Source organism: Tachyglossus aculeatus, chromosome 5 (assembly GCF_015852505.1).
Source record: "Tachyglossus aculeatus isolate mTacAcu1 chromosome 5, mTacAcu1.pri, whole genome shotgun sequence".
NCBI lineage: Eukaryota > Metazoa > Chordata > Mammalia > Monotremata > Tachyglossidae > Tachyglossus > Tachyglossus aculeatus.
This window is the reverse complement of record NC_052070.1, coordinates 79679082-79702809: the sequence shown is the minus strand read 5'-3', so window position 1 is coordinate 79702809 and position 23728 is coordinate 79679082. Positions and strand designations below refer to the sequence as shown.

At 47.4% G+C, this 23728-nt stretch overlaps 1 protein-coding gene across 5 annotated transcripts in view; it reads right to left on the bottom strand.

Moving 5' to 3' along the window:
- The window catches only part of ANK1 (ankyrin 1), a 210045-nt gene that overhangs the window by 44140 nt on the left and 142177 nt on the right, over positions 1–23728 (bottom strand). For all 5 annotated transcript variants that reach the window (XM_038746726.1, XM_038746727.1, XM_038746729.1 and 2 more), the window contains exons 8-24: positions 23489–23587; positions 23096–23194; positions 20479–20676; positions 19232–19330; positions 17856–17954; positions 17169–17267; positions 15620–15817; positions 14501–14599; positions 14158–14256; positions 8624–8821; positions 7905–8003; positions 6773–6871; positions 4857–4955; positions 4077–4169; positions 2785–2857; positions 1780–1803; positions 924–1020 (exon numbers count right to left, since the gene is read on the bottom strand). In XM_038746726.1, coding sequence (XP_038602654.1) covers positions 924–1020; positions 1780–1803; positions 2785–2857; positions 4077–4169; positions 4857–4955; positions 6773–6871; positions 7905–8003; positions 8624–8821; positions 14158–14256; positions 14501–14599; positions 15620–15817; positions 17169–17267; positions 17856–17954; positions 19232–19330; positions 20479–20676; positions 23096–23194; positions 23489–23587 — 1871 coding nt within the window. The remainder of the gene's footprint in view (positions 1–923; positions 1021–1779; positions 1804–2784; positions 2858–4076; positions 4170–4856; positions 4956–6772; positions 6872–7904; positions 8004–8623; positions 8822–14157; positions 14257–14500; positions 14600–15619; positions 15818–17168; positions 17268–17855; positions 17955–19231; positions 19331–20478; positions 20677–23095; positions 23195–23488; positions 23588–23728) is intronic.

The following is a 23728-nucleotide window of genomic DNA, read 5'->3' as shown; positions in this document are numbered from 1 at the left end:
CAAGTGAAATGTTCTCTTTGCCCACCACTGTGCCTTGGAATTTCACCTACCGCCTTCTCTAAAGAACTGTCTTCTTCAGTGTAAAGACACAGTACAGTGCTCTGCACACAAAAAGCGCTCAATAAACACGATCGAATGAATGAACAAACTGTAATGCTTCTTTCACCAAAAAAGACTCCGTTGTTTCAAAAGTTAAGGTTTATATGCAAGAAAATGCATCTGTGCAAATCCATACCTCGATTATTGAGAGAAAATGAGTAGTGGGCTTCAGATAGTTATGTCATTTTTCAAATCTCATCAAGTATGGAAGATTAGTAATAATAATGTGGTGCTTCAATCAATTGATGGTATTTATTGAGTGCTTACTAAATGCAGAGCACTGTACTAAGTGGTTAGGAGAGTACAGTACTTGTGAAATGCTTACTTTATGCCAAGCACTGTAACTAAGTGGTGGGGTAGATACAAGGTTATTCCTATGCCACATGGGATGCACAATCTAAGGGAGAACAGATATTTAATCCCCATTTTACAAAGAAGTGGTTCAGAGAAGCTAAGTGACTTGCCCAAGTTCACACAGCAGACAAGAAGCGGAGCTGAGATGAGAGCACAGGACCTCCAAATCCCAGACCTGTGCTCTTTCCACTAGGCCACACTTCTTCAGTAGTTGAGAGATCAAAAAGTTTCCCAAGGATAAAATAATCAGTGGATTTGTCTGGATTATTATGTGTGGTAATGAGAAGAGTGGGGCAACTGAATTATCGTCTATCTAATGTCAGACATGATGCTGTGAGGATTGCTCAGTGCTCATGTTGGAAGGCAGTGAAACTAGCCTGGCCTAAACCCCTTGCTCTGTTTTCTCTGGCAGTATAATTTGTCTGTCAACTCTAGGTGCTCTGTCTGGCCTAATTATTGGTGTTTCTTACACTTGATCGAGTTTGGGCACAAAATCCGCCAGCTCCTTCTCTTCATCTGCATCCCTGGAGTCCTGCTTCTCAGGCTTGGAGCTGACAAGATCCTCCCCTGGAAGGGAAACAAATTTAAGGTAGTGGCAGCATGGAGGCCAAAGATGATTCTTAAAGCATTTGGCTCCAGTATTATCCCCTTGTGGGATGAGGGTGGGAAAGTGGCTTGGTAACCCTTGCTGAATAGTGCACGTCCTCCAGCCCTAGTCTGGGGTAGCCTCATGGAGCACCTCGCTCAGTTTTCTGGTCTACCTCTCGCAGGGCAGGAGGCGAAGCTTCCTCAATGACAAGAGCCATTTTGAGTGGGTGTCACCTGCAGTCCAGGGCACCAGCGTCCTCTCGGCCCAGTCTTCCCCTTCCATGCACTATGAAGGAGATAAATGGGTAACGGCTATCCATTCCTCATCCCTAATCCTAAAGGCCCTGTGGCTCCCTGCCTTGTCCTGCCAAAAGACGATGGAGACTACGCTCTTGACCTTGAAGACTCCTGGCACCAGCACCCCAAGCGCTTTTCTGGCCTTGTGATCTGAAGCTGACAGGATGAAATAACAAGAGCTCACATGCATTTATCACCACAAACGCAACAGCATGGCAAAGACACTGAGATGGGCGGGTAGAGTCTCCCTGCCAAGGCGACTGGCTCTCATGACTATAAGGCTCATAGTCTAATCAAGCTCCTTGCCCCAGTCTCTTCGCTAACATGGGAAGCTGAGAAGCGGCCATGGAGAAGGAATGGGTTAGTGAGAGAGCTCTCTCTGTTCAGGGTGAAATGCACTCTGATGAATAAGAGCCATGGGGAACGGAAAGCGTTTCATACCCATTATAGTTACATGAGCAGTTCCTGGAAAGCAAAGAAAAGCCAGGTTTAAAGGAAGAACAGGATTCCATTCATTTTTATAGCAAGAAAACATTATAAAATGGGCCCAAAATAGACATGGGATCATTTGGGTGGGGGCTTTTTCACGGCACTCTCCCCACAAAGGATCGGGCCCAGATTGAAACTTTCGGGAGCTACGTTCCCAGAAAAATATCAGGGACCTTTTTGGACAGCACCAAAAGTCGTGTTCAGCACTTTTAGGTTTTAGTGTCCTGACAATACATAATCACACTATTTGTGGGATATGCAGTATCATGTAGTTCACAGTTCTGATTTTTCAAAAGGAGCTTTAAAACAGATTGATAGAAAACATTTTAAGTAAAGAAAACTTTAGGAGAAACTTAGGCTAAAACTTGTACGTAATACCATGACAGTGCTCTGCACATAGTAAGCGCTCAATAAATACGATTGATGATGAATAATCCAATAGAGCAAAATTTGGGACCCTAGAAACCAGGGTCCCGATACCATGTGGCCCCATCCAATCTGTCCCTGTGAAGGACAGGTTGGCTAACAAGGACCCAGAAAAGTCAGTCCAACTGAAAACTTTCCATCGCTGTAAGAAAAGGGCATTAAAAGGAAGTATCAGAGTATAGAAGCATCAGTTCACAAAAAGAGGAATATTGGAGGCTAGGTTCTACAAGAGTAGAACCCAGTGCTCTGCATTAAACTCTGAAGAACTACACCAATTGCGCTCGGTGCATTCAATGCCACAAAATGGAATTTAATCTGTGAATCTTTGAGATGGGGACTTAGTCATCTCACAAAACTACACTAAGAGTTATTGGTTTGAAAATTTTAAAAATGGCACTGAAAAATAGAGGGGGCTCTAGGTTTTCCTTCGCATTTGGTGACTGGGTCCAGGTTGGAAACATTCCAAAGAGAATTATAATTGATGTCAGAATCCCTCAGGCTGCTTCTGTGACCCTCGATGCTGGGCTTTACCTTCATCCTCGGAGACATCCAGAATCTCATCCACTGTCTCTGGGAAGCTCATCCGATGCTTGTCGCTTATTAACTGAAAGAGAGAAACGGAGAGGTTAAAACTATCTGCGGACCCAACGACTATCGGACGACTTCTTAACCCTAAAGCCCGAGCTCCGAGTCTCCCGGGCTGGGAAAATGGCATGCCAGATGGGAGCTCTCAGTTGTCCTCACTACCACTGCACACTCCAGCCCCTTGAGCTCCAACCAGCCTCAGGCTGGTTTCTCTTCCCAGTAGATGGCAGAAGAAATCCGCACTGCCAAGTTAGAGCCATCATTTTCCATGGCTCTTCTCTGGTTATGATGGCTCATATCACCGTCATCGCCAATGGATATTATTATTATTAACAATAATTATTCATAATAGTGGTATTTGTTGAGCACTTACTACGTGCCAAGCATTGTGCTGTGCGCTGGGGTAGATACACTCTAATGAAATCCCGCACGGGGCTCACAGTCTAAGTAGGAGGGAGATTTAGTTTGTTAATGATGTGCATATAATAATAATAATAATGATGATGATGATGGTATTTGTTAAGCGCTTACTATGTGCAGAGCACTGTACTAAGTGCTTGGGAAGTACAAGTTGGTAACATGTAGAGACGGTCCCTACGCAATAGCAGGCTCACAGTCTGGAAGGGGGGAGACAGACAACAAAACAACACATACTAACAAAATATACCTTTAATTCTATTTGTTCCGACGATTTTGACACCCGTCTACATGTTTTGTATTATTGTCTGTCTCCCCCTTCTAGACTGCGAGCCGGTGTTGGGTGGGGACCGTCTCTATATGTTGCCGACTTGGACTTCTCAAGCGCTTAGTACAGCGCTCTGCACACAGTAAGCGCTCAATATATTCGATTGAATGAATGAATGAACAGAGGGAGAACATTTTCATTTTGAAAATGAGGAAAATGAGTCACAGAGAAGTTACATTGCCCAAGGTCACACAGCTGACCAGTGGCAGAGTCAGGATTTGAATCAAGTTCCTCTGACTCTGAGGCCCATGCTTTTTCCAGTAGGCCACACTGCTTCTCAATTGCTTCTCTTGAGCATTTACTATGTGCAAATCATTGCACTGAGTGCTTGGGTGAGTAATGGACTATGTGGTAGAGACCCCTACTGGAGCCACCAACCTAACCAATGTAACCCCATCTGGCTGGAGTCAAAATCTGGATATCACAGACAAATGAATTTGGGGGACAGAGAATAAAGAAGGATCCTGCAGTCTTCAAAGCGACTCACACTTACCACAACACTGGTTTCATCAGTGACGATTTTAAGCACATCTGTTACAGAAATGTAACCAAGGCGCTTTGCAATAGCCAGGGGAGTGGTTCCATTCTGAAAAGTTATGAAGACTAAGATTACTAGAAATTCAGACAAATCTGGGGAGACAACCCATTAGTCCATACTGATCAATTCTGTTTGATATTGAATTTATTCTAATATCTTATTCAAAAGTATCAAACTCTCTGGGAAGGGCTAGATGTGAGAGAGAGAGAGAGAGAGAGAGAGAGAGAGAGAGAGAGAGAGAGAGAGAGAGAGAGAGAGTGTGTGTGTGTCTAAAAGACAGCGAGACAGAGAGGAGAGGAAGTTTAATAAAAGAAGCACCTTGCTTGGAAAGAGAATCAATCAATCAATATAATTTATTGAGTGCCCACTATGTGTGGAACACTGTTCTTTGGAAGACTGCAATAGAGTTAGAAGACATAATCCCTGTCCTAAAGAGGCTTACAGTCCTGATGGGAAGTCAGGGGATCATTAGAGGAGATTGAGGAAGTATAAGAAGCCTCTCTATGTATGCTGAAGACCCAGAAGCAGTGTTGTCTCTGATCTTCTCCCCTGTGTCTTTATAACTTTGTCATGAAACAATGTTAGAAGCTCAAACTTCTCAGATACCACTGAAGAGAGTAGGTATGGAGGGAAAGAATGGCAAGGTGAGAAATCAACTTGTAGCAACAACAACAACCCAAAAAACCGGTTTCTGGAGATGAGAGCTGCCCGAGCCAGTAAATCCAGAATACTTACCGAGCTGATCTCGTTGGGGGAAGCTCCATTTTTTAGCAGCAAGGTGACAATATCTGTATGACCTTGTTGGGCTGCTTGGTGTAGGGGTGTGTAACCTAGCTGCAAAGGAAGGGAAGGAGATTTTCAGGATTTGATTAAGACACATCAGTCAGGATCTGTGCCATACCCAAGGGGAAGACATTTTAAGGGAGCTGAGACCATAGGGGATGTTGGTGAGCAGAAGGTCTAGATGGTTCTCATCAATGGAAGCTGTGATTATTGAAGAATAATAATAATGGTATTTTTCAAGCACTTGCTGTGTGGCTACTGTACTAAGCGCTGGGGTGGATACAAGCAAATCGGGTTGGACACAGTCCCTTGTCACACATAGGGCTCACTGTCTCAACCCCATTTTACAGATGAAGTAACTGAGGCACAGAGAAGTGAAGTGATATGCCCAAGGTCACACAGCAGACAAGCAGTGGAGCCGGGATTAGAACCTATGACCTTCTGCTTATTATGCTTCTAAAATCGCAGGAATCTCTGTGTTTAATCCATGAGAAGTGGGAACTAGGTGGACATTATCACCACCTCTGTACTACCCTTCCCTCCCACCTGATAAAAGTGATCATTTTTATAGACCTCATTTCTTCCTCTCTTTCTTTCATTCCTTCAGTGAGGGGAAAAAAAAGGGTGAGATAGAGAAAGGAGGGACCAACAAAGGAAAGACCAGGAAAAGGGAAATAGATCAATCTATTGATCATATTTATTGAGCAGTTACTGAGAGCAGACCACTAGACTAGGCACTTGGGAGCGTACAATATAACAGATTTAGTAGACACACCCCCTTCCCACAAGGAGCTTACAATATAGAGGGGGAAATGGAGATTAAAATTACAGATATATATTTATTAATAATAATAATAATTATTATTATGGTATTTGTTAAACACTTACTATGTGCCAGACTCTAAGCGCTGGGGTGGGACAAGATAATCGGGTTGGACACAGTTCTTTTCTCAGCTCACAGTCTTAATTCCCATTTTACAGATGAGGGAACTGAGATACAGAGAAGTTAAGTGATTTGTCCAAGGTCACCCAGAAGACAAGTGACAGAGCAGGATTAGAACCCATGGCCTTCTGAAGCCCGGCCCCTGCTCTATCCACTAGGCCATGCTGCTTCTCTTCTTAAAGTGTTGTGGAGGTAAGAGAGAGAGAGTGTGCGTGTGAAGGAGAGAGGGGGAGGGAGGAAAAATGGAGGAAAAAAGAATCATGAAGGAAAAGGGAGATCTCCATGCAGGTAGGGAGATACCAAGATGGCCAGGTGAGGAGTTCACTGAGGGGAACAGGAATGAAAAGAGATAGGGCAGAAGCAGGTGGGTTGGAGAAGAACGGTTCAAGGCAGACAAGTCAGTAACTTCAGGACGGAAGTAGGAGCTACAGTGAAAAGTTGGGAAGAGCTGCCCAGACTCTCCCTCCACCTTCCACCCTCTGCCCCTGAGCCCCTTCTAGGAATTTTTAGGGGCTCAATCACTGCCATTTATGGCCCACATTTCATCAAACATGACAAGTCCGTGTTAACTGAGTGAAAAATGGCTATGGTTTTTCTTGAATGAGTCTGACTCACATATACCAACCATCCCACCACTCCCAGAGATCTGCAGGCCCCCAGTGCCTCTGCCAGAAGCGGCTTCAAAAACAGATGTTTAAAGCTTGCACTGCCAGAGAACCCACAATGCTCCTGGTGGTTGTGTCCCAGGCCTAGGTTCTAGAACTGTACCCCAGGGCTATGTTCTAGACTGTGCCCAGGGCTGCCCCAAAGAACTGTGTTCTAGAACTGTGCTCCAGGGCTGTATCCCAGGGTTGCACCCTAGCGCTGTGATCCACGCCTGCCCTTGGTCGTTTTGACAAGTAGCCACCAAGAGGGTTTTCCGTACCTTGGTTTTTGCGTTGACATCCGCTTGGTGCTGCAGAAGAAATTTCACAAGCTTGATGTTTCCGTAATGGCTGGCCACGTGGAGAGGGGTGTACCCCATCTGCAAGGCAGTAAGGTGTAGGGGTGACAAGCGGTTCTTCCAAGAACACCTTTTATGGTATTTGTTAAGCACTTACTATGTGCCAGGCACCATACTAAGTGCTGGAGTAGATACAAGCTGATCAGGTTGGACAGAGTTCGTGTCCCCTCATGTCTGAATCCCCATTTTATGGATGAGGTAACAGGCACAGAGAAGTGAAGTGACTTGCCAAAGTCACACAGCAGGTAAGTGGCAGAGCCAGCATTCAACCCAAGTCTTTCTGACTTCCAGGAGCATGCTCTATCCACTAGACGACACTGCTTCTAAAGATAATCAGGTTGGACACTCTCCAACAGCTTTAAGATGAGCCCAGGGGTTCACTGCCCAGCTGAGGGTAGCATGCAAACACTGGGAACTGTTCATTCCACCCCAGGCCTTGGACAAACTGGTTCAGCGCTGGAAGTACTCTTCCATTGCCTCTTAGGCCTCAGTCAATCAGTCAGTTGCATTTATTGAGAGCTTACTGTGTGCAAAGGACTGGGAGAATACAATACAACAATATATAAGACACATTCCGTGCCCACAACGAGCTTACAGTCTAAATGGGGCTACCCAACCATTGCCGTGGGCCTCCCCTGCTATGCAGGGTGAGGAAGGGCCGACTGATGAGGCCTGGGTCCTGGGCCATTGACCATAAATCCTAGGGCGGGTAGTCCCCAGCACCACACCACATAGCCTCCACAACGTCCGCGCTTCTCCTCCTCCATGCTCTGCTCAACAATTCCTCTTTAAGGTTTTGGAATCCACATTTTAAACAAAATGCCCCAGTAGAAGACATAGGTTTGGTTTTCAATAATGCCAACCAGAAGGGCTGAGAGCTGAGTGTGAAAACCCCCAGCATCACCAGAACCACAAAATGTGACGAGAGTGAGCTCTGGGTTTGGGCACTGCTTCTGGCACGGCATGTCCGAGCAAGGTTGCTGGGGTAGAGAGCATGACCCGGCAAGGGGGTGAGTGCAGGGCACATGGGCAGAAGCCCGGGCTAGTGTGTTACCCGCGTGGTGGCATCCACAGTGACTCCGTGCTTGATCAGAACATCGGCCACGGGGACGTGGCCCTCCTGGGCGACAAGATGGAGAGGAGTGAGTCCGCTCTGAAAGAGAGAAAGAGAGAGGCCTTATCAGTGCTCAGATCAACCCGGGCAGAAGTCTTCTCCAGTTAAGATGAAGAGAGCCATTTATTTACATCCCTGCCTTCTCAAATGATTCCTGGGAAGGCTCCCCCAAAACCTTCCTTGTGTGGGTGATGTGTGGATAAGTTCATATTGGCTGACTGTTATTCAAGTGCTAAAGTTGATCATCGTCATTATTATTAGCTTCCAATTTCACTGCCTCAAAACAGTACAACAGAGAACACGAGACTCCAACACAAAAGCAGCTGTCAACCCAGTTCCCATTAAACCCCCAAAGGCAAATTCTTGGGCTCCATCATTACAGCTTGAGCTCCTTTTCTTTTCCAAAGGGAAAGTTTTGATCATATGGCAACAATGACCCTCAGGGCAACCTGTTGATTCTAACCTTATCAGGACCCTTGGATTTACCCTTAATAATGCAGAGTGCCACGTGGGGTGTTCAGTTGAAAAGGGTCATACCGTCCCAACCTGACTGAAAGGATTTGGTTCAATTGTCCCGGCCCTCAGAACCACCCCAGAGCCACTGAGCGAGGGGTCACTAGGGTACCCAGCACGAGCCGGCCAGAGACTGCATCAATCACCTTGTTCCCCAGATTGCCGTTGGCTTGTTTGGAGAGTAGCAAGGCAACCATGTTGGCGTGACCCTCTTGGGCCGAGAGGTGAAGGGGAGTCACTCCTTGCACGGACTCTGCATTGGCCGAGCCTCCATATTGCAGTAGATGACCAGCAACCTCCATTTGGTTCTGTTTGGCAGCGATGTGCAAAGGGGTGTAGCCATTCTGTAAGGAGCAACAAAGTCAATCACACAGTCACCCACTGACAGAATCAATCGATGGCATTTATGAATCAATAGTATTTATTGAGCGCTGACTTTGGATAGAGCTCTGTACTAAGTGTTTGGAAGAGTACAACATTGGGAGGCATGAATAAAGGGTGCAAATCCAAAAGCAAGGGCAATGCAGAAGGGAGTGGGAGAAGAGGAAGTAAGGGTCTCTTGGAGGAGATGTGCCTTCAATTAGACTTTGAAGGTGGGGAGAGTGATCATCTGTTGTATATGAAGAGGGAGGGCATTCCAGGCCAGAGACAGGATGTAGATGAGAGGTGGTGGCGAGATAGACGAGGTTGAGGTTCGGGAGTAGGTCAGCATTAGAGGAGGGAAGTGTGCGGGCTAGGTTGTAGTAGGAAAGCAGCGATGTAAAGTAGGAGGGGGCAGGTGATGGATTGCTTAAAAGCTGATGGTAAGGAGTTTCTATTTGATGTGGAAGTGGATGGGCAACCTCTGGAGGTTCTTGAGGAGTGGGGAAACACTGTAGTACCAAATGCATCCTGGATCTCAACCATCCTGCTTCTGCTCAGGTATCCTTTCTAGTTTGATGTTCCGGGCCGCATCTTGCACAGGACTGGGGTTCAATAAATGCTTTACGGTTATAGACAACGGCACCCACCGTAATAACAATTTGGGCCTCGCAGTTAGAGACAGGTGTTTTAACACACTATTTGCTATCGGATTAGTTTACATCCTCAAATTATGCCATTTACCACCTGCCCATCCTCTTGCTAGAGACACCTGCTATCATCGTGCAGGAGTAAATAAGCCTATTGCTGAAAATGGATGCTGGTACAATCAATCCATGCCCCATCTCCTTTCCTCTTGCCACTCACTTTGGTGACTAACATAGAATGAGGGGCACAGAGATATTTGATCAGTATTGCCCCATAACCCAGAAATGCTGCATTCTAGTAGGTCAGTCGGCAGTAACTACCATACCCTCTTTGACCCAATCAATTATGACCTGGGTTCTAATCCCAGCTCTGCCACTAATCTGGTGTATAACCTTGGAAAAGTCACAAAACTTCTCCATGCCTCTGTTACTTTATCTGCAAATAGGGATTAAGACTCTGAGCCCTATGTGGGACAGGGACTGTGTCCAACCCCGATTATCTTGTATCTACCTCAGCACTTAGTACAGTGCCTGACATGTAGAAAGTGTTTAACAAATGCCATAAAAAGTCCATCAATGAATGGCATTTACTGAGTGCTTACTGTGTGCAGAGAACTATATTATGAACATGAGGTAGTAATAATAATGATAGGATTTATTAAGCACTTACTATGCATAAAGCACTGTTCTAAGTTCTAAGCGCTGGGGAGGTTACAGGGTGATCAGGTTGTCCCACGGGGGTGCTCACAGTCTTCATCCCCATTTTACAGATGAGGTAACTGAGGCACGGAGAAGTTAAGTGGCTTGCCCAAAGTCACACAGCTGACAATTGCCGGAGCCGGGATTTGAACCCGTGAACTCTGACTCCAAAGCCCGGGCTCTTTCCACTGAGCCACGCTGCTTCTTTAATACAATACAAGTTGGCTGATGAGATCCCCATCCTCAAGGAGAAGCAGTGAGGCTGTGAGAAGTAGCATGGCCTAGTAGAAAGAGCACAGGCTTTGGAATCAGAAGACCTGGGTTCTCACCTTGGCACTGCCAATTGCTTGTTGCATGACCATGGTCATGTCACGTAACTTCTGTGCCTCAGTTTCCTCAACTGTAAAATGGGGATTAAGTCCTACTCCTTTAGTTGTGAGCCCCATGTGCGAAAGGGACAGCGTCCAACCTGACTCACCTGATTCTACCGCAGCGCTTGGAACAGTGCTTGATACTTTGTAAGCGATTAGCAAATACCATAAAAAGAAGCTTGCAGTCTAGAGGTGGGGACAGGCATTAAAACAAATTACAGATGGGGAAACGGGAGAGGATAAGGATAGGTACGTAACTGCTGGCTGGTGCTTATCACTCTGTACTGAGGCGGCCAGCTGTTCTGGTACAGTAAACCTGCGAGAGCAATGAATGTGCTTTGGAAGGGGTGGGCTGTGGTTGTGGTTGCACCATTTAAGGCTAGCTAAGGCAGCAGAGTGAGAAGAACCAGCAACTGTGGGCTTCCAGTTACAGGGCGGGAGGGAGAAGATCTCGTGAGGATGAGAGCCCCTCCTCCTGCTCAGATCCCTGGCTAGCTCTAGTAGTAGCCCCCGCGTGCTAAGATATCTTCATCCAAAAATGGGCCCCCGGAGATTTTCCCCATACTAAATGGTGGGAGATGAGGGACTCTGTTTAGGCCAGTTGATCTGAGGCAATAAGGAAGTTGGACTTTCCCATCATTAAGTGAACGGGATAAGGTTCAGGAAAGAGAACAGGTAAGGGCCTCTCAGAATTTCCGTGCCCTTCTTTCAGAACATCCAAGCACCAGAGTGAATGCACGTGAGAAAGCCTTCCTCAACTTCAATCGGCATTAGCATCAAATTTGTAATTTTTTTTAAAAAAGCCTATTTTCCTTGCATGCAAATTTGCATGTGTAATTCCACAAATTGCCAGACTCAACTTCTGAAAGTGTTTTGCCATGGAAACAAAATCCATCTGCACATAGTTTGTACTAGGATCCAGTGCTCTTTAAATATCATGAACCTGGCTCCTATTCTTTTATATAAGTGGGGGAGTGAGGGGGAGGGGGCCCAACATCTTTATTTTGGGAGGCAAGAGTAAGTCAGCATCTTCACAGTGATGAATGCTCCACATGGCATGATCGGGCCTGTTGCTCAACAGTACAGCACCCTAGGGCAGAGAGTGAGTGAGTGAGTGTGTAAATGAATGTGTGTAAGTGTGCCAATCACTTTGCCCCCTTCAACCTCACCTCACTACTCTCCTACTACAACCCAGCCCACACACTTCACTCCTCTAATGCTAATCTTCCCACTGTACTTTGAGCCTTTCTCCCTCACCACCAACCTCTCTCCCACGTCCTGCCTCTGGCCTGAAATGCCCTCCCTCTTCATATCCGACAATTACTCTCCCCAACTACAAAGTCCCCAGTACTCTCCCCAACTTCAAAGTCTCCAAGAGACCGTCCCTGACTAAGCCCTCCTTTCCCCTTCTCCCACTCCCTTCTGCTTTGCCCTGACTTACTCCATTTATTCATCCCTTGCCCCAGCCCCACAGCACTTATGTACATACCTGTAATTTTATTTACTTATATTAATGTCTGTCTCCCGCTCTGGACTGTAAGCTTGTTGTGGGAGGGGAATGTGACTGTTATATTGCTATATTGTATTCTCTCAAGCACTTAGTACAGTGCTCTGCACTCAGTAAGCACTCAATAAATCTGATTGACTGACTGACTGGTGGGGCTGTAGGAGGGGTGAATAAAGGGTGCAAATTAGATTGCATTTTGGACTTTTCTTGGCCCTGTCTTTTTCTATCTCACTGCCACCCTGAGAGGGTACAGGATGGTCCCCAGAGTACAGACTGCCCCATAGACCATGAGCCCCAGGTGGGGCAGGGACTGTGCCCAATCTGATTATCTTGTGTCTACCCCAGTGCTTAGCCTAGTGATGGGCACATAGTTATTGTTAACAAATCCCACAGTTGTTATCTGGGAGGGGAATGGGCCAGACCTATCAGTATCCCTGGCCCACAACTGTCAATCACTTATACTGGGATTCCCATGTGGGACAGGGATTGAGTCCAACCTGATTGAATTGTATCTACCCCAGCACTTAGAACAGAGCTTCGTACATGGTAAGAGCTTAACAAGTACCATTAAAAAAATCATGTAAATCACTTGGGCAATCAGGAAAGACTCAATCCCAAACTCTTACAGGAGACAAAGCTCATTAAAACAACTTCAGTCAATCAATAAATGGCATTTATTGAGTGCTTAATGTGTGCCCAACACTGTACTAAGTGAATGGGAGAGTCCAGTGCAACACATTTGGTAGACATATTCCCTGCCCTCAGTGACCTCAGCTTAACAATTTTCAGCTCTTACCTGTAGAATTACTACACAAAGTACTAGCATCAACCTCCCTAATGAGTGCAGGCAAAATAGTCAGATACCATCAGAGGCCATAAAGAAAAAAGTTCTGTAAAGTTTTTACAACCTGCCATTAGGTGCAAAATAGGCCACAGTCTGGCCCTGGGCGGGTCCTTTACCACCTCTTTACCTCAGGTTCCCAAAATAGTCCAAGATTAAAATGGATAATAATGATCATAACTGTGGAATAGTTAAATGCTTGCTATTTACCAAATGCTGTACTAAGTGCTGAGGTAAGATAGGATAAGCAGATTAGACACAGTTTCTCCCTTCACATAGGATCCACAGGCTAAGAGGTGGGAAGAAGAGGTGTTTAATCCCCATTTTACTGATTGAGGAAACTGAGGCACAGAGAAGTTAAGTGACTAGCTCAAGATCACACAGCAGGCAAGTATGCAGAGGCAGGATTAGAACCCTGGCCCTGTTACTCCCAGTCTGTGTTCTTTCCACTAGGCCACAGTACTGTCACTTAGAGGGACAGAGTGTGGGAAATCCTAGAGTATATCTTTGTAGCACTTTTCAGGCAAATATTTCATTTTCCAATTCACAAATAATAATAATAATAGTTGTTAAGTATTTACAATGTGCTCAGCTCCTGTACCAGCCACTGGGGCAGATGAGAGATAAACAGGTTATCCTACATGGGGCTCACAGTCTAAGTAAGTGGACAACAGGTATGGAACCCTCATTTTACAAATAAGGAAACTGGGGCACAGAGAGTTATGTGATTTGCCCTGGATCACACAGCAGTCAAGTGGCAGAGCTGGAATTAGAACCTAGATAATAATAATAATAATAATGTTGGCATTTGTTAAGCGCTTACTATGTACCAAGCACTGTTCTAAGCACTGGGGTAGATACAAAGTAATCAGGTTGTCCCACATGGGGCTCACAGTCTTAATCCCCATTTTACAGATGAGGGAACTGAGGCACAGAGAAGTTAACTGACTTGCCCAAGGTCACACAGCAGACGAGTGGTGGAGCCGGGATTAGAACCCATGACTTCTGACTCTCAGGCTTGCTCTTTTCTCTAGGCCATGCCGCTTAACCTCACTCTGTCCATAAATATTTTCATTCCCTGAAGAGTCCCAGTCAGCTCCAGTAGCACAGAGAAATCTGCCTCTATTCCCAGCCCAGCAGCAGCCTTTCAGGTTCAAATTGTGTAATTCAGGGGGCACGTTTAGTAAACCTAAACACCGATCACTGTTCTCATCATTAGAGCCCTGGGGGTCCAAGGAGGGCAGGGGCCTCTCACCCAAGCAGGGCTGTGTGGAGAAGCTCCTCGGGGCAGAAGCATTTTCACGATCTCCAGGTTGTTGTGATGCACAGCAACATGCAGAGGAGTCAAGCCATTCTGCAGACAGAAAAAAAAAAAATCAAAACCAGTTAGGGATTCTAGTGGCTAGAGGCTTAGAGAGCCTCTATAACAGCTCAAGAGCAGGGTGCCCTCTCTTCGCAAGCAACCTTTATTATTAAGAGCTTTGCTTTAACAAAGGCTCTTCCCTGCTTGCCCCACTGCCCGCCTGCTGTTTGATGCAGGAAGCCAGAGAGTAAAAACAGGCCTTCCTTCCCTCTGCCCTGGCAAAGTTCCAACTCACCTTTCCGGCTGCATTTGGATGGGAATCTCGGCCCAGCAACAATTCAGCCACATTTACCTTCCCGTATTTGGCAGCCACGTGGAGGGGGGTAAATCCTTTCTAAGGGGAAACACAGAACATCAGCCCCCTGGAGACATGGCCTATGCCATCACACTGACCTCCCTGCATCGAGAGGGAAATCAGTCAATCAGCTCTGGACTGTAAGCTTGTCGTGGGCAGGGAATGTGTCTAACAACTCTGTTGTACTCTACCAAGCACTTGGTGCAGTGATAACAATAATAATAATAATGATGATATTTGTTAATAATAATTAATAATAATAATTATGGCATTTGTTAAGCACTTACTATATGCCAGGCGCCGTACTGAGCGCTGGATGGATACAAACAAGTCAGGTTGGACACAGTCCCTGTCCCACGTACTACTCACAGTCTCAATCCCCATTTTATAGATGAAGTAACTGAGGCCCAGAGAAGTGAAGTTACTTGTCCAAGGTCACACAGCAGACAAGTGGCGGAATTGGGATTAGAACCCATGACCTTCTGACTCCCAGGACCATGTTCTACCCCTATGCCATGCTGCTCATTATGCGTCAAGCACTGTCCTAAGTGCTGGGGCAGGTACAAGATCATCAGGTTGAACACAGTCCCTGTCCCAAATGGGGTTCACAGTTTTAATTCCCATTTTACAGATGAGGTAACTGAGGCCCAGAGAAATGAAGTGACTTGTCCAAGGTCACAAAGTGAAAAAATGGCAGAGCCAGGATTAGGATGCAGGTTCTTCTGGCTCCAAGGCCTGTGCTGCTCTATCCACTAGGAACTTACTGAGAAGAACCTACTGAGATTCCCTTGGGTTTGGACTGTAAATTTTTTTTTAATGGTTCATTAAGCACTTTCTATGCACCACGCGCTGTACTAAGCCCTGTGGCAGATACAAGATAATCAGGTTGGACACAGTTGCTGTCCCACATGGGACTCACAGTGTAAGGGAGAAAAGGTGAGGAAACTGAGGCATAGATAAGTTGAATACAGTCCATATTGCAGAGACTATGGCCAGCAGAGGATATCCATTCCATCCTGTGAGCCAGGCCTGGGGTCCAACTGCCTAGGAGAGCCGTACCTTGGTCATGCAAGTCTGGGAGGCTTCCTTTTCCAGCAGGGCCAGGGCAGTCTCCACGTGGCCCTCTCGTGCCGTGATGTGCAGGGGAGTGTGGCCAGCTGTGGTGGCCAGGTTGGGATTAGCGCCATTTTCCAGTAAAACCCTGACCATGTTGGTGTGGCCGATGCGGGCGGCACAGTGTAGAGGAGTCTGGTCATCCTGAGGAGGGAGCAGAGAGACAGACTCGAACATCGTGCTCTGGGCTGGCCGCCGAGCCCCCTCAGAGCCAGGAAGGAGCCAGGAAGGAGCCCTCGGGGAGCCACGTCCCAAAACATCCACTTTGGCACGTGGGCTACTGGTCTCTGCCAGAGCCTGGCTTGATGGGATCAGGGCCGCCAAACTGGACAGCTCATCGTAGAGACCAAAATAAATCATCCAGTTGGGCTTTCCTGGAGTTCACAGAACAGCTGCAACGCAAAGATGCCCCTCCCCATCACCCACCATCCCACCCCCTTGATTTCATAAAATTTGAGTGAAGCCCCATCCTGCCCAGGCCAGCAGCAAAAGCCTCCTCATTTTCTTTCCTCCATTTGTCTGAATTCCTAAAGAACTTCTTCCTCCATTAATATTAATAATAATTGCAGTATTTGTTAAGCACTTACTGTGCAACAGGCACTGTACTAAGCGCTGGGGTGGATAGAGAAGCAGCATGGCTCAGTGGAAAGAGCACGGGCTTTGGAGTCAGAGGTCATGGGTTCAAATCCCGGCTCTGCCACTTGCCAGCTGTGTGACTTTGGGCAAGTCACTTCACTTCTCTGGGCCTCAGTTACCTCATCTGTAAAATGGGAATGAAGACTGTGAGCCCATGTGGGACAACCTGATCACCTTGTCACCTACCCAGGACTTAGAACAGTGCTTTGCACATAGTAAGCGCTTAATAAATGCCATCATTATTATTTTTATACAAGCAAATCGGGCTGTACACAGTCCCTGTCTCACATGGGGCTCACAGCCTTAATCCCTACTTTACAGATGAGAGAACTGAGGCACAAAGAAGTAAAGTGACTTGCCTAAGATCACACAGCACACAAGTGGCAGAGCTGGGGTTAGAACCTAGGTTCTTCTCACTCCCAGGCCTGTGCTCTGTTTCCTTAAGCATTAGGAAGAGCCCCCATCTTGGACCAAGGTCATCCCAGGTTTGAATTATGTTAATACTTCTCTAGCCCAGTGTCATCATCCCTCTAGTCACATTCCACCCCAGACTATTACCAGCCTTCTAGAATTTACAAGAGACACCTGCAGTGGCAGTCACAGGAGTGAGTCATGGGCCCGGGAAAGAATGGGTTTTCTATAGGAGAAGAGCCCTGAACTGGCTAAGCAATGCTTGGGAAGCAGAAGCTGGCTGTTGTGCCTACCTTGGTTAAGAGGAGGGAAGAGAGTGACCTCTTTAGTCCTGAGGAAACTGACCCCACACCTTAGTTCTAGGCCTTGTTTCCAAAACCTCCTCAGAAGTAGTTTATAATACTGATGAAGTATTGCCTAAAAGCTTCCTCTTTTCTCTTAAACTCACCTTGGCTTTGGCGTTGACTTTGGCTTTGTTCTGGAGCAAATATTTTGCCACTTCAGTATGCCCGGCTCTGGCTGCCATGTGCAGTGGGGTCTCTACTTTCTGAATGGGGAAAACAACAAAAGGGCTTATATACTTTGGGTTTCCATGGGACTCACACAAAGGACAGATAACACAGTTTAGACTTTCTCAGTGCATTAGATCCCGAGAGGCAGAATTCCCCCAGCTGGCAGCTCTTTCTTGGTGGGAGTGTGTGTATGTGTATTTGTGTGTGTGTGTGTGTGCACACACACATCATAGATATTTCAAGTGCATGGGACCTGCTTGGGCAGGTGAGCAGGAGAGGCACTATGAGCACTATGAATTGAATCCCAAGGGCTATTGAACACTTGGAAATGAACAGAATATAAATGCATGTTCAGGTACAATACATGAAAGCTCAGGCTTACTGCTCCCAAGCAAGTTTCTTTCTGCATCACCCTCACCTTTTATTTTGACTCGACTCTGAAGCTTAGAGACTTTAAGGAGCTTAATGAGGAAGAAAGTAAATACCTACAGGTCTCCATTGTTCAGAAAATGTCAAGGGAGGAGGTCCTAGGAAAGCCAATTAGAGCTTCTCTCGTCTCCTGAAGATGAGGTGCCCGTCATCCCAAAACTGAGGGCAATCTGTGCCCCTCCCTGGGGACTCACCACATTGGAGACGTTCGGGGACGCTCCCCGCTGCAGGAGGATCTTCACAATGGACAGGTGCCCCATGAAGGAAGCTACATGCAGGGGAGTCAGTCCAGACTGTGAACACACAATAGAGATGTATAAGGGCAGGCACGTAGTTCCCCACTTACAGGACAAAAGACTAGGTGAGCAGAACCTGTCCCTTACAGCCCAACGTCATTCTGTTTCTGGAGGTCATGGGTCATGGCCTGACATGATGCAGCATATGACCATCACCTCCTTGAAGGGAGTCTGTTCCTTCACCCCTGGGTCCTGGGAACATGACTGGAGCCAGTCATGGGACCTGCCCATCAGGAAACACTATGGCAGCCAGCCACGAGATCTATCCTTCAAGGAGCCTGATAAGAGCTAGCCATGGGACCTGTCCATCAGGGAGTATGATAGGAACCATCCATGAGACCTGTCCATCAGGGAGTATGATAGGAGCCAGCCATGGGATGTGTCCATCAGGGAGCCAAATAGGAGCCAGCCATGGGATGTGTCCATCAGGGAGCCTGGCAGGAGCCAGCTATGGGACATCATCAGGGAGCATGACAGTAGCCAGTTGTAGAATCTGTCCATCAGGTAGCATGACAGGAGCCATCCATGGGATCCAGGCATGGGACAGCCAGCCACGGGACCTGTCCCTCGAATGAGAACGTGGATAAACTAGTGTATGCCGTGGGGCCCTGAAGAGGCGGTTGGCCCCAGGAAACCTGTTCAGTGTTTGAACTGTTTCTGAGTGCCTTATTCAATGTGTCTGTTATGGACTTCATTTTTGAGAGGTGGACTGGAGCCCATGAGAGGAGCCCATGGGCTGTCCCTCAGTTTTAGATTGGTAGTTCTGTGAGGGTAAGGACCCTGTTTGCTCATTTTCATTGGATTTTCCCAAAGCCTTGACTCATGGTGCCTGGCATCCAGTATGGCACCTAGTAAACAACTGTGAATGAGAATGGCAACAAAGAGGTCAGAAGACTATGCCTAACGCTTCCTCCCTCAGAATGGTTTCAGAAGAAACTGTCAAGTAAATGATATTAACAAGACAGGGCAGTTTCTCAAAAAACAGTACCAGAGAAAAGTCATTCTAGTGTCACTTTTGCTCTCTTTAACCCTTAGAAGTTCTCTTCCTAATAAGAAGGGTTACCTACCACTTGTCCTTTGTTCTTGGCCTTGGTGGTTCCTCTGTTCTCCCACCTCTCACCCCTTCCTGTCATCACCTGCATGTCCCCAAGGGTAATGTGGAATGAGGGGGCCCAGGATGACAGACTTCAGGCTGGGGGAGGGAGGAGGAGGAGAGGGAGGAGGGAAGAAGCAGAGAAGGGAAGCCCCATTGTCCTGTCTGTCAGCCAGCCTACCTCTGTGACCGCATCGATGGAGGCCCCGGTCTTGAGCAGCAGCTCCATCACCCGGATGTGGTTCTTCTTACAGGCAATGTGCAAGGGGGTGAAGCCATTCTGCAACACCAGAGAAAGGGGGCACACCCTCAGGAACAGAGTCAAGGAAAATCTGGAGCAGGGCTGGTTCCCGGCCACACCATGGCCCACGAGTGGCTCAGGGTGGGGCCATGAATGAGAGCCCGTTGATGACTCCAGAAGCCCTTTCCTTAGAGTTGTCATTGGAATTCAAGTTAAAAATGAATGGACTGATTCACGTGTATCCTCTGCAGCACCAACCCTTTCATTTTTAGCATTAAAATTTAATAACTAGACGACTAATTTTATTTTGTTCCGTCTATGAATTTCAATGATCCACCTTTCCGAGGCAGGTCTGACTTCCCCCTCCCACTTCAGCATGCTGTTATAAATGGCTGCCGCTGGTAGTGTAACTGCCAGCCTTATCAGACTCTTCCCAGCAGATTTCAGCAATGCCCCAACAGGGTCCAGAGGATCATTCACGGGCAGAAATTAGGCTTCCAGTGGCTGATTCCAGCCTGAATCTTGGACCCTCACGGTGGCTTTGATAACTCCCGGGGTTGCCCTGGACATTCAAATCGAGGTTGAGGTAGTCACCTCAGCCTGGGTCTTTCCCTGTGGTCTGGGAGTTGTGGAGACCTTTGGGGGCAGGATCAGCATAGGCCTGCTGCCTCCCGCCTCCTCCCACCACAACCCCAGTTCCGCCCAGTCCATCAAAATGCCTGCTCCAGCCTAAACGTCACCCCCACTGATGTGAACGTGAATTCTCCAACTCTTGTGGCCATTCTAGGATACTCAAAAGTTACCCTGGAGTTTGGAGGGGGGCAGAGAACCCAGAGCAGCAGATCTGCCAGGCCTGGCCAGAGCTGCCTGTGGTTTGCTACAGTTTTCAAAGCAGAAAAGCAACAGGCAATTGCTCCGCTGGCCTGGCAAGCTGTCAATTGCATCCCACCAATGAGGCTTACACCCCAAAGAAGACTGTTCATCTATAATATTACCTTTCATTGAATTTTGTGCTGCATTTTTCACTACAAGGACTCAGAAGGTCCTCACGAAGACAAATTCATGTGACTGTTTCAAAAAATGCCCCTGTGATTGTGACGCTGAATGGCACCCCAGATTTGGGGTCTTCATCATCAGGGCCAGACTCAGGCCCGATGCCCTAGCCTCCCCACCTGCTTGCCACTCACCAGAGCCCGAGAGTTTGGTTTGGCCCCTTTATCCAAAAGGAGCTTGGCCACCCTGTGATGGCCACAGTGGGCTGCGACGTGGAGCGGAGTTAGATGATCCAGGGTGATGTCATCTATCTCTGCGTTGTACTGAAGCAGGAGTCGGACACAGTCGAGATGGTCTCCCTGAGCCGCCATGTGGATTGGGGACAAGCCATTCTGTGTTGGGGCAAACAACAGAAACTTCAGGTAAACACCATGGTGCTTCAGGGCAATGAACTAGTCCTGTGGGGTGCCATTTCTCCATCCCCTACACACAGAGACCCTTTCTATATATTCCCACTTCTCAGGCAGCTCCTCATTATGGTGAAAGTCAGAGAGTTAGGAAATACCACTAACATTGCCTCGTTGTCTGTGAAAAGAGGATTACTCAGAGGACCAATTTTCATAATCCAAGAAATAGAGGATTCTGTTGAAGCTGCGGTGAATCACACTAAACTGAAGAACAGAATCACACTTTTGTTTTCACAGAGGTGGGTGCCTAATCCAATTCCTCTGGCTCGATAGAGGCAGAGCTTACAGGGAGACCCAGGAACAGCACCTCTTAGGTGCAAAAATGGAGATCAGCACAAGGCTTCTGTTTTTTTGTGGTGTTTTTTATGGTATTTGTTAAGCGATTACTATGTGCCAGGCACTGTACTAAGTGCTGGGTTAGATGCAAGGTAATCAGGTTGGACATGGTCCATGACCCACATGGGGCTCACAGAAGTAATCCCCATTTTACAGATGAGGTAACTGAAGCAAAGAGAAGTTAAGTGACCTGCTCAAGGTCACATAGCAGACAAGTGGCAGAGCCGGGATTAGAACCCAGGTCCTTCTGATTCCCAGGGATGCTCTAATCCACTAGGCCATGCTGCTTTGCCTGAAAGTACTGAGGAATTAGGTGAGCTTCCTACCGGCTGCCTTGGCTGGGGCTATGAACCCTCAGGAACCAGGAGATGAATGATAAAATAGATCATGTGTGGTTGTCCTGCAAAGTGTCCATCTGGATGACCCTCTGTGCCCTCCCAAACCACAGCAACAGATCTTGAAGGAGAGGAGAGAGGGAGTGTGGGGAAAGGTCAAAAAGGTGAAGGAATCCAGACTGCCCCATGCTACTACTAGGTGCGAGGTCATCTCTCTAAAACACAGATTGGAAGGCATTGCATCCCTCCTAAAAGTTTCCAGTCCTTCTTGCATTAAACAAAACGTCTTAGGCTGTGTGACTTAGTTGAAAGACCGTGGCGTCAGGAGACCCAAATTTCTATCCTGGCTCTGCCCCTAGCCTACTGTGTGACATCAATTAGACTCTCTGGGCCTCAGTTTCTTAATCTGTAAAATGGGTATCTGCTCGCCCCACCTCTTGGATTGTGAATCCCCAGTGAGGCTCAGAATGGGTCGGATATGACTATCTTGTCCAGACCCCAGTACTTAGCACATAGGAAACACAATGTTTGAACATTGGCTCTAAGACTCCCTAGAAACAGGCTCCCTTTTACCTATCTGTTCTCTTCTCTTGCAGCAGCCCAGCTTTCCCTCTCCCAATCAACACCCCCTTACTATTGCTCACTCTGGACTCTCCGACTTCTGATCCATTGCTCACTCCATTTCCCCTGCCTGGACACACTCTTCCTACCTCCGCTTCGCCAAACCACATCCTTCCACTTCTTCAAAACTTTCCTCTAAAGCCACCTCCTCCAGGAGGTTTTTCTGATGGATCCCTCACTTTCCCAGTCAGGCCATCCCACCAGCCAACTCAGCCCTCATGTATTTATCTGTTAACGTTGGGTTTTTGTATTCTTAAAAATCTGTTATTTTTATCTATCCCTTCACTAGGGTATCTTTAATGATTCATGTCTGCTGTCTTCCCCAGTAAATAATAATAATAATTGTGGTACTTGTTAAGCGCTTACTATGTGCCAGGCACAGCTCTAAGTGCTGGGGTGGATATAAATAAATCAGGCAGTACTCAGTCCCTGTCCTACATGGGGCTCACAATCTTAATCCCCATTTTATAGGTGAGGAAACTGAGGCAGAAATAAGTTAAGTGACTTGTCCCAGGTCACACAGCGGACACGTGGTGGAGCCGGGATTTGAACCCAGATCCTTCTGACCCTCAGGCCTGTGCTCTATCCACTAGGCCACAATGATTGTGCATTAGTCACTGGCTGCTTTACAGCAGAGTTTTTCCGCAGTCATTTCCTTCTTGTGCAAGCTCCCCAAGGGCCCATTTCAGTGCTCTGCACGCAAAAGACACTTTATGCCACTGAGGCCGATGCAGACTCAGCCACCAACTGGCAGGTGGTCAGCTCTGGCTTCCAGGACCCTCTTGGACCTGGTGTGAGACCCCCTCAGGTGTTCAGAGGTCTTGCTCATGAAACCTGGGTGCAGATCACAGGACAGAAAAAGGCCCAAAGCACATTTGGGTTTGGCTCTCGACTGTGAGCTCCCTCTAGTCTGACTGTACGCTCATTATGGGCAGGGAATGTGTCTGTTTATTGTTATATTGTATTCTCCCAAGCACTTAGTACAATGCTGTACACACAGTAAGTGCTCAATAAATACGATTGAATGGCTCTGGGCAGGGACTCAGACATACCTTGGTCTTTGCCTGGATGGGGGCTCCGTGGTCCAGCAGAATCTCTGAGATGCGCACATGCCCATTCCGAGCAGCACAGTGAAGCGGCGTCAGCTCATCCTGAAAATGAAACTCCACTGTCAAGGGTCACCCAGACCCTGAGATAACATATGCTTCTGCCCCCCGGCCCTTATTGGTCTGAAGCATAGGTGTTTCCACGAGAGCAGGCTTAATTTCCATTCCATCTCACTGTCCTAGGCTATGCACCGTTTTGTTCAGGCTCCCATTGCCTAGTTAATTAGGTCACTGAGCTAGTTGATGGAGTGTCCTGAGACCCTCCTTGAAAGCAGAGATTCCCCAGCCCACATTTCTCTGGCCTGCACTGGGAGCCGGGGCCCAGGGCCAACCACCAACCTTGGTCCTCGTTTCTATCTGAGCCCCTCGGTCCAGCAGGAGTCGCACCATGATTACATTCCCCCGTCGGGAAGCAATGTGCAGGGGCGTGATGCCATTCTGGAGGAAGAGAGATTAGAGAGAAGCAGGGTCAATGACCTCTCTCGTCACACTCCCACCCTGCTCCCTCCTGGATGGCTGGGAGGTGGTATGAACAGCAGCTCTGATCCAGGTTTCATTAACTCAGGAAGCCACTTGTCT